General features: G+C 40.7%; 1 protein-coding gene across 1 annotated transcript; it reads right to left on the bottom strand.

Annotated features, from left to right (window-relative positions):
* Positions 1-2,917: 2,917 nt before the first annotated feature.
* pmp22a (peripheral myelin protein 22a) lies at positions 2,918-5,701 on the bottom strand. Its single transcript, XM_047572629.1, has 5 exons — positions 5,534-5,701; positions 4,651-4,741; positions 4,342-4,435; positions 4,101-4,241; positions 2,918-3,984 (listed from the first exon to the last, which is right to left on the bottom strand). The coding sequence occupies exons 2-5, from the start codon at positions 4,726-4,728 to the stop codon at positions 3,830-3,832; spliced, it is 468 nt and encodes a 155-aa protein (XP_047428585.1). The 5' UTR covers positions 4,729-4,741; positions 5,534-5,701; the 3' UTR covers positions 2,918-3,829.
* Positions 5,702-11,243: the final 5,542 nt, after the last annotated feature.

Genomic DNA, 11,243 nt, shown 5'->3' with positions numbered 1-11,243 from the left:
CTCCCTTATGTTCATGAAACCAGTCTTAATGTTCATAAAAATAGCATTTTTCACTCCCTTTTTTCCCCCTGATCTGTTCTTGCTCACTGATGATGAAGAGCTAAGGGGTTGCTGCTGACACTAAATTATTGACAACACAGAGGTTTAGTTAATGCAATGTTTTGAATCAAATGTTATTCTGTTACTTGTGATTAGTGAATTATATTTCTTGTTAATTAATCTAAATTGGTTTTTGCATTCTCTGGCTAAAGAGCATGAAAATGTGTAGATTTAGACAGGGAGAATTTATGTTATGTGGTGTGTTTGAGAGGGTCTGAGTGCATACAGCACATCTAGCCTTGAGCAATGAGCTTTGCATAGTGTTAAGTGTCTTCATTCTATATATCTTCATGTCTCTCTGCGGGTTTTGAGGCAGGAAATGGCACTGTGACATTCCTTTGCATGGTGAGGGTCTAGTGGCAGGATGTAACAGCGGGGGCCATGGGTCAAAGGTGCCTCCAGGTTCCACATCTGCAACTTTGTCCAGAGTGTCCAAGATGCCGTCAAAGTGGGCAGCCATCCGCACTCTAATCTGTATTAGCAAGACAAAGGCTTTGATTTTTCACAGATTTACGAGCGTGATGAAATCAGCTTTGAATAAACTGGGTTCTCCCCCTTTCTCTGTCATTTAGTTACATATGAAGACCGAGGGGGGGGGGGGGGGGTTGTTCCGGGAGACAAACGGTGATGATATAAAGGCAACAAATCCAAAGCAAAAGAGAAAAAGGAGGGCTGCAGCTTCTTCTGAAGCTATTTCTCACAAGTTTCATTTTTGATTCTGCCTCACAACCATCACACCCTGTCCAGAAAAAACGTAGACTTATGGAAATGATTCTGATGTGTTCCTGGGATTCCAAGAAAATATTTGACTGCCAAAATGCTAGTGTCCTTGGCTGCTGTTTAACAGCCATGTGAGTAAAATATCCTAGTCTTTATCAAGCATGGAATCCATGATGATATCTGTAAATAGCCGCCATGGTATGAGGAGGATAGTGATAAGAGTCGCTTTCTCTCCTTCCCTTCTCCTCAATCCAGCATGGCCGGCAGTAAATACTAAGTGCCCCCCGGTGACCCTCCCAGTGATAAATAACCCTTAAGGTTAACTACATTGCAAATGGTGCAGTCAGACCATTATAGGCCTCCAGAGTTTTCTTGACATCCTCAATATGTTATCTGTATGCCCAGGGACCGGGGAAGCACTAACTGGCCTCTCTTCGCATCTGATGAAGTTGGGAGAACAACCTTTTAAACAATGAGATTTTAATAGTCTGTCTGCATGTTCTAATGATAACACTTTGCATGGGATGTCACACATATTCGTGTGTTTGGTGAATTCTGATCATCATTCTTCATTTTGAACAGTCGCAGTGCATGAGCTCATACGAGTGTGTGCACAGATGGTGTTGGGTAACATGTGAACCAGTGGTAATTGTACCTTGGTGCTTAGAAGACAGCTAAAAACAGACAAGTGTTTCATTGCTGCTGGTGTCTGGAGATACTTATTTAACCCGGGAGTGCCTTGAATTCAAGTGGTTAACGATTCTACATTTGAAGTTCTCATCTGATCATCTGATAAAAATTCCCCACAGGACATATCAACCCTATAAGTTAAACATAATACTCACACTGTAGTTTTGTGTTCTTTTTTTTTTTCAGAGCTGGGACGCAAAAACTGATTTGATTTCCGAGGTGAATCCTGTTATTTAGAAATATATCTTCCACATTAATGGAGAAATAGCAATATTTGCTACTCCATGTATCTAAAGCTTAGTTATTTCTCGAAAGCTGAAGTTTGGAGTAAAGGTCTAGTAAGACTATCAAAGTGTGTTACCATCTCCACCTAGTGGAGCAATAAGCAGTCGACAGATTCTTTCCCTGCTTTCCAAAACCATTAAATGACTGACAGTCTAGCTGCTTAAACACATTATAAAACATGTGCTGCAGACGTGAATTAGGCCAGAATATCCCCCCTTGTCCTGAATCGTCTGCTGACATTTGATTCTTGCCAGTTGGCAAATTCCTACACGATTATTTTAGAGAAATATAATGAGCAGTAACAACAATATGGTGTAGACCAGTATTTTAGATTGCAGTGCCACATGATAAATGGCAATGATATTAAGTGTAATATGGTGAGGAGAATATGTCTGAGAAAGAGAGGAGCATTGTTTACGAGGAGAATTCACATTACTGTCAAGCTACCAAGTAGTAACTTTGCCAGATTTTTAGTTGTTGTTTTTTTTATTATTCTTTTCTTCACACGATGATGCTGTTGAGAAGTCTTTCTTCCAAGAACCACATGTACATGTATTCCTTGGAGTGTAGATGCTGACAGATCACTACAAATTAGATGTAGAGCTATATGATCAGAAGCTCTGCTCAGAAATGATTTAATTAGAAAGCAATGTGCACATGACCAAACCTTTGACTGACCAGATGTTTTGCACTGCAGTAATCTAATTCATTCAAAATGTCCAAACCTTCTGTTATTTATACCGGCACTAGACTTAGACTTAGACAGACTTTAATGACCCACGATTTGGATTCACACACTGATTCTGATTCTGACTTCATAAGAGGAGGAAAAGTAGCAACAGTGATAACAAATATGATTATTTAAGAAGTTATTTCAACAAATATATATATAGTTACAGAGTTGAGCCACTGGATCCTGGCAATGTTGTCATATAGCGCCACCAAGCGGTACAATAAACATACTACAAGCCATTTGAGAAGTCGGTACCCTATACCCTGACCATGTTGTGGTCATCATGAGTCCAGAATTTCAGAAACGTCAAGTCAAAATCGTTGTGTAGAAACCTGATATTAGTCTGATATTAGTGTAGCTGTGCAGACAGTTCACTAACAGTGAGCAGGATTCATTTTAAAAAGTTTATTAAGAATACTGACAAAATGCAAAATTGAGTTTTTACAAAGCTAATTAATCACAGGACAAGACACTTGCAACACACAGTGGGCTACACATTTCAAGAATAAAAAAGCACCATTTTAAAAACTAGAGTAGATACAATGCAAAATATTTTTACGTGGTATATCAAGTACAGAAAAACTTCATGAGTTTATTCACTCGTTTTTTTATTATTATCATTTCAAAAGGTTTTTCTAATTTCCTTCAATCAGAATACAGACATTTTAAGTAAGGCACACTGTTCAAAAGCAAAAGACAAAACGATTTTTAAACGATTGATAGGCAGGCATTTGAAGCGACATCTCTTTGGCACAGCTGCATGATTTGGGAGAGACACAAACTCTATCAAGTAAATGAGCATGACAATGTTAACGTGACAACACTATGTACACAATGAATGTAAAAATGTTATAAATATGTCTAAAAACCACAGACACTATGTACATCTTTGCACTGAAGCAAGGCAAGGTTACTTACTTATCACACAAGATGGATTTGTGGAAGTCAGGTGCTCGAGTTCAGCAAAAGTTAACACATTTCTAAACACACTCTGAAGACACTCTGTCACTGCGCGAAACAGGTTTAGCACAAATCGGCGTTTGTTAGAATTCAGAAACAGGCGAGATATTTTCTGCATGGGTTGAGAAAATGAAGGATACTGACATACAAAAACAAAAAAGGAAAGAAATGTCCGCAGCAGTGATAAATGGCATCATTTTGTGTTTACAATGGTTGGTGACGTGCACTTTTGTTGTAGTGTTGGGATGTCAGTCTATAGTCTGTGGGCAGTAGGCACAGTGCGATGTTGTGGTGAGGGGCATCTTAACTATCCCCTACTTCTTTTCTTCTCTGCTCCACCTCTCATTCTTTCTTCCTCAGGACGATATAAATGAGGCCACTGATGAGACAAAGAGGGAAAGCCACCCAGGCCAGCACGTAGGCATACCCGAATTGTATCTGGGGTTCATCCGGACTCATCACAGTGTAGATAATGGCCCCGCACATCACAAACACACCTGGAAGAAACAAGAAGAGAGGTGAGGAGAATGTGAGGGAATCTGGAGCGAGTGTGGATAATCTCACCACTCCACCCACGCCGTCTTGGGGTGTGAACCGTCATTGTCATACTCACATGCCAAGATCTGGAATATAGCGGTGAAGAAGAAACGTCCACCCTTGACCATTTTGAATAGCTGATACAAAAACGCAATGAGAGAGAAGAAGCAGAAGAGCACGGACAGGATCATGAGGGCTTGCACTGCTTGGATCCAGTCTAGAGAACAGACAGAAATGGTGACAAGGCATGAATTTCAACTCATTCATAAGTTTTTCACAACAAAGTAAAACGCATGTTCCTTAAAATGTAGACAAACCTTCATTGCTGGCTGCCTTGCAGTGGTAGCCTCCATTAGTTGTCTTGCAGCTATACCACAGATCTGTGCTGCTATCCCCACCTACAGACCAGGCCTGGTTAACACAAAAACAAAGATCGTAACGTTCACTGCAACATCCACTGTCAGTGTATTTGGGGCTACTGCAGCACCACAGCACAGTAGTAATAGCTCGGTGAAGCAGCTTAAGTCTTTCCAAGCTTATTCACATTATGCCCCTTTCTCCACTGTGCAGTTTTCACAATCACCCTGAGACACAATCCAAACACAAACTGTAACGGAACAACTTACACTGGCTGCTGTTGAAACGATGAGTAGAATGAGAATGATTAAGTGCAAGATGAGCACTCCAAGCAGGATGAGCAGCATGTTTCAAGTGGATCTGGAAGGACACGACAAATAAGTTATTTGTTATCGAAGTACAATCAGAAAAAAAAAAACTATTCTAGATGTGCAGCCCAGTCTGAGCCTAGCGCTAGATGGCGCCATTTCCTCACTTATATGGCTCTGATTACTGCAGCACGCGCGGTGTTTACGTCAACGTGTGAGCGTCTCCTCGCAGTCTGACACGAAACGAAAGAAGGAACTCGTTTCCACCAGGTGTATCTGGTAAATGTTGTGTTTGAGGTCATGAGCGCACTAATGAATTTAAATGTTGAAGATGATTCGCGTTGTTTAACTTTTGAGCCCATGACACCATTCAACTTTTTGATGTATTATCCAAGCTACTTGATAATAAAAATACAAGTTCGCGTTGTTAGTAAAAAAACAAAACAAAAACGCTTCCGCAACTGACCGTTTACACGAACCAAGTAGGTTTATTTCTCGTCTTATCAAAGCACAGTGCTAGAATACAAACGCAACCCATCTGCTAGACATTCCAGAGAAATGCCGCCATGCGTGAGCCTCAAGCTTGACTGTTCTGTGTTCTCAAATTACGACTGAATTAACCTAAAACGTAGAGTCAGTAAAATAACACGCCGGTTGTGAACGCATCGTTGCATATTTCCAACCCCATAAAAGTAATTCCAAAGTCGATTTTAAGTCCAGGGATGGGCTAGTCGTGTTGTTTGAGAAGTGAAAGGGAAAAGTCAAGGAGAAGGAAAAACAAAATAAAAATCCGCTCACTGAATTAAAAAGTAACCAGAAGCTCCGGTAGGTTAGTCCAACTTACAGAAATTCGAGGTAAAGGGTTTGAATCCGTGGAAAGGGAGTGCTGAAGTGAAGAGTTGGGAAAGTACTCCGTCCTTCTTCTCTCGACTCTTTCTCTGTAGCTACTATTCCAGATGTGTTTCACACACCCCAGTCAGTCCCTCTCTCCGCCTGAGAACACCGCCCTGTAGGCGCTGCACGTCACCAGAGGCCTGCTCCTTGCCTTTCCCCCTTTCTTCCCGCGGCAGCCTATCATTTGGATTGTACACAGGGCTGTATGGAGTATCCTATGGCATTATTGTGCAAACCACAAAGCCTTGTAAACCCTGTTGTTCCTGTCTCTGCATCAAATAATGTAACACCGAGTGCTAAAACAGATGTAGTCATTTTATGAGTTGTTATGCCTGATTTACAATTAAACTATCACTATACTGCACATCAGTGATCATCTATTATTTATTTATTTTATTTTTTATCAGTCCCTAAGGTGACTCAGGATGATTCTTTGTGTGTTCCACTGGATTAAATGTAACCAGAGAGCTCTACTGACCCCTAATGTGAGGCTGAAGTCAAGAAAGAGCTTCATAAAATGCACATCTCGAGGCGTTTTTTTTTTTTTTTTTTTGTGCTCAGCCACTGCTGGTGCATATGTGTGTTTTCCTGTGAACAGACCAGCCCACTAGAGGCCCTGCGGTATGCCCAGAATGCCTGTGTGTGAAGCAGGCCTCCTGTTTTTCGCCTTGTGTGCGTAGTGAAGGGAGAGGTTGTCCAGTGCCAAAGGGAGTTGACATGGTGTAATGTTTTGGTCATGCTAAATTGATGGAACTGCTTGGATCTCCACACGCACGAGACTCGGGGATGAGTGACAAAGACCGCCCGGCACAGCTCTGCATCCCTCATTACACTGCGGTGTCATGCTATTTCCTCACACGTGACCGAGTTGTAAACTAATTCAGAATTCAAATGACAGCACTGACAAAAGAACAAGCACATTAGTCGTTGTTTTGAAGGCAGTTCCAACGTGATTGAGATCAGCTGTTTGCGTGCCTCTCTCTTTCCTCTCCCATGCAGAATTTGGCATTTAAAGTTAATTCCTGTGGTATATGTTTGCAAATAAGCAAAAGAAAAAGTGTGGGCTGGGGCCTCCCTGTGGGATCCCAGGTGAGGCAGCGCTGTGTGTACTGGCAGAAATGCAGGGGGAGAGCTCTTTGAAAACCAGCTGATGTACTCTGTTAGATGTGCTGTAATACATTCTTGGCAAATGAAGCTTCATTGCAGTGAGCTACAAAGTTCCCTGCATCTTTTCTTTATTAGCATAATAATTATGCAGATTAAGCAGATTGCTAGTAAATAATATTCATATGAAATGCTCATATTTGATAAGGAAGCTAAAAAACATTGTTTGAGTTTTGTCATGTTCTTTAATAGATCTCTCTGAGAGACGGTGAGTCATCTCTTCAACTGATTATTTAGTGCTTTCAGCGATAACTGTGAACCTGATGAACTGTGGTTACATGGTGGACAAAACACTGAATGGCATGGAAAACAGCCCCCAACCCCCACAAAACTATTAAATAAAATACAGGATTACAGAGCAAACAGGCAGGATCTGTTAAACACCAGTCTTTATAGTCGCTAGTATTGTGACTCTGAAATTTAAAACCAACACGCCCTTCTTTATTAAGGGATTCCCTACAGGGATTCTGTTCTATTCTGTTGCTTTTCTAGAAAGTTAGTTATTTAAAATATTGAATTCCCCGTCTATGGACTATTACAGTATAATGGTTCGTTTGTTCTCAAATTGATTTTTAATTTCGAACTTTGGATCTATGGATCTCTAACATTAAACTATAAACTCTTCTGCTGTACGATGCTACACAAACGAATCGAATCACAGCTGCATTATAGCAATTCTCTTATTTAATGAAAATAGTGAGGAAGGAGTGAAGCGAGGAATTGGGCTGTGACTCCCTCAACTTAGTCATAGTAGTTCAGGTGTACAAAAAAAAAAAAAAACTGAAAGTAAACAGAAATACAGGCTCTTTGAAAAACAGTTTATGTTTGTTCTCTAGTGAGTCTTTGAAAAGGACCCACATCAGCCAGGATGTGAACCCAGAACCTTCCTGTTGTGAGGCATCAATGCTAACCAACACACAACTGTGACAAATATAGGTGTAAAATAAAATAAAATAAAATAAAATAATAATAATAAACAATAATATAGGCAAAATATTCAAGATTTGTATATGTACAAACCTACAAGTGATAAAAGTAGTTATACTCTAAATTCAAATTGTCTCAGGTTATGTATTTACTGCATATCAAGTATATTAAGTCACATTTCTGAGAGGATATACTACTGGAATGTTCTGTTCTTTTTTTGACAATATTAGTCAGCTTCAGCCTAACCCTAATAGCTGGGTTTTGCAAGAGAGGCCAAATGACACTTTTGGACTACTCCTTCTCAATAGCAAAGATGGGAGTAAGGAAAGAGTGACACAAGCGGGGATTAGGTCTTGGGTCGGACGTGACCCTGGTTTGGTTGCTTGGAGGACATCTTAGTTGGACAGCTTGACAGGCAATTTTACTTTGGGGAATATGAAGGAATGAAGGAACTCCCCTTCACCTATGGAAGGTCTACCAAAATAAGAGGAAACACTAAAGCTCTGACATCAGCCTGGCCAGATGTTATCAGGAGTGGCAAACGAAAAAAAAATCTCTATGTCATCTCAGTGGACATCTTAGGGACATCACAGCTGGAAAATATTGATGTTAATACACACATAACCCCTCACAGGGCCCCAGGCATTTGTTACGGATTTGATCAGTTTGTTAATACTGTGGCCTGTTCTTATCCACATTCTGTGTCAAATGCATCACTCAGTGTAATGTGAAACCACAGACAACGACATTCCTCTACCAGATGCATTCTCTTTTTTTCAGGATGTGTATGATGCTCTCTTTGTGCTGCCCGAACCTCAGGGCAGAGCTGGCCTCATTGTGTTGTGCTTAGTGTTTATGTTACACCATTTTAGTGAGTATCAGATAACATCCCACAGATCATTCAGGAGGAGCTGGAGAGGGCCTTCTATGCCCCGAAATATTAACTGACAGCACACTTTACCAGGCGCGCAATGACACTGATAGTAAAATACCGTAAATATGTGCAAAACTATTTTTGACCATCTTCACATGTTGGGTATGACCTAGCCCCAGTAGTATAACATTATACAGTATATATGTCAGAGGCATTGCCGGTGAAATGTGCAGGCCCGTGTGCAAATCCAAAACAGGATAGCACTGTTGTTCATGCTGGTCATGCCCTGTCTCACCTCTTCCATTGGAAACTTCAAAATGAACCATGACCAAGCTGAAGATCCTCATTGGCTGGGAGCTAAATCAGATGATGTGGGCCAAGACGTTTGAGAGGGGCGCGAGTCTTGCGTCTTTCCCTTTAAAAGTGGGTCTTTCCCTCCCTGTGAAGAAACAACAACCAAATAAATCAGAGACATACGGCATGACAAACTCCAGATTGTGGCACCCTAGTGATCCTAAACATGTGCTAATCATCAGCCCCTGGCTTCCTGTTGGAGCCGATGTCATCAGCTCACACAACCCAAAAGGCAGGGCCAGCACACAAACTGTGTATTGCTTGGAATCACAGTCATACTGGCCTTGGGGGTTTGAAATGAAGCAATAAAAGCTATGAAAGAATTCAATCTGAATTGCCGTGCTCTTGTTTCTACACAGTTCTCACGGCTCTGTTATCTACAGATAAATATCGAAACTACACCAGGCACAGTCCAAGCTAGTTATTTTTAATTGCAATCAAATGTCTGCATAAGCACCCAAGGCCATACAATTCAGCTTCTTTGAATTCTTCACCTGCAATCCCCTAAAACCTTTAAAGACCAAAATAATTCCCACATATTAGATATCAGTGGGTCTCTTTTTCCGTAGTGTGCTATCTTTTCCAGGCAGCGCGTCTGTGCTTATTTGGCAGTTAACATCGCAGCACTTCCTCCACAGGCAGCCAATTCAGACTGCATGTGTAGAAAGGTGTGTGCTGGCGAATATTTTCTTTCTGAATAGGTTACCAGCCCCTTGCAGCGATTATAAGTCTACCTGCAAAAAGATGACACTATCTGGCTATTAGCATACTATCTCAAGTAATAGGTATTTATTGCAGCTTTGTAAAAATTATATACAGAGTTGATTCTGTCAAGATATGCCAAAATAAACACACGCTGGGAGCTCATTTACTTTCTGAGGGAAAATCTGCTTACGTCGATGGGGTGGAGTGCATCTGTGATAACCTCCGGTCACCAGGAGGTTTTTTACACTTGATTACATTTCTTTTACTGACTTTTGGTAAGTATGCAAAACAGACAAACTTGAAATAGCGATCGATTATTCTTCAGCATGTCTCACAAACTTGTCTCTGTCTAGATTAGACCCATTACATAAGTTATGAGTCATCTGACTGCACGTGAAACCAAACTTGATAATGCAATCCATAATGCTCTGTCTTCTCTTCTTACATGGAGGGAAGTGTGGTCAAACACACATATGTGATGGCTAGCCTAGCGGCCTGGCCAAAGGAAATTGTGGTCTTTGCAGTAGGACTTGGCTTGGAGCAGTGACATGATGTGTGTCAGTCCGTAGGCATCAGTCTGGACTGTATCCCAGACAACGGTTCACACAAGATCTGTGCCAAGCCCACTGACAGCTTTTCCTGAAGGAGGCGAAGGAGGAGATGAGGATGCGTTTAAATGAAAGTCAACTCTAAAAACTGCTAAAAAGCAAACATGAAAATACCAACAAACGCGCAGCCAAATGAATATTTGATGCCCCATTCCCTGCCCTTTTTAGAAGTGTGACAACTATGGTTAGCTAAATGTCTGCTGCTCTGACATTTTCTTTCATGCTGAAATGTATTGTAAACGTCTCCAGTGGGTGAAAGCAACTGAATTTAGAAATGTTCCCTGACTTTTCCTCTGTGTCTCATTTGTCATTTTGGAGGAGCTGGCTCATTTAAAACACAGAAAGTAACAATGTAGAAAAAATCATTTGGTGACAATTTTTTAGGAAGTTCATGCAAGCTGAAACAACTAAGTAAATGCAGAAAGGTCAGTTACCTTCAGAAACAGAAAATATGGAACCACTCTATCAGAGCAACGGCCATGTTGTTAAGTTGTAGGATATTGTCTGAAATATATCTCACACACAAACCCTAGTTTGGCTTATAATGAAAGATGTGTCGAGTTCCCCAGAACACAGAACATTAGTTTAGATCATTTTCAGTGTACAAACATTTTATAAACTGCACGTATAATATATAAAAAAAAGAACACAGTAAGAGTAAGAGCAGTTTGATCTACACAGGACTAACAGATCCCACCCAGTCACATCCCAGACAAGTACGGCTCTTGATCCAGAGTGATGAGAGATGCTGGGATGTATTGTTATGGTTTATGCATTCCAGATGAGACCTTAGCCTGTTCCTCCACCCATATAAGTGTTTCAAAACACGTGTTCCGCGAAGTTCCTTTATATAATGAATTTCACTACAGAAAACTAGGGTGTGGTCAATAACAACAAGCAGAGCTGCAGAGAAAAAATAATCTTTGTACTGAGAGTCTATTTTAACATTGTGGCTTTCCTAGGTTGTCGTTTTTTTTTTTGTCTCTTGATTAACAAAAAAAACAAACAGAAAAAAAAAAGGACCACAA

Source organism: Mugil cephalus, chromosome 20 (assembly GCF_022458985.1).
Source record: "Mugil cephalus isolate CIBA_MC_2020 chromosome 20, CIBA_Mcephalus_1.1, whole genome shotgun sequence".
NCBI lineage: Eukaryota > Metazoa > Chordata > Actinopteri > Mugiliformes > Mugilidae > Mugil > Mugil cephalus.
The sequence above is the reverse complement of the archived record's forward strand: the minus strand, read 5'-3'. Positions and strand labels throughout refer to the sequence as shown.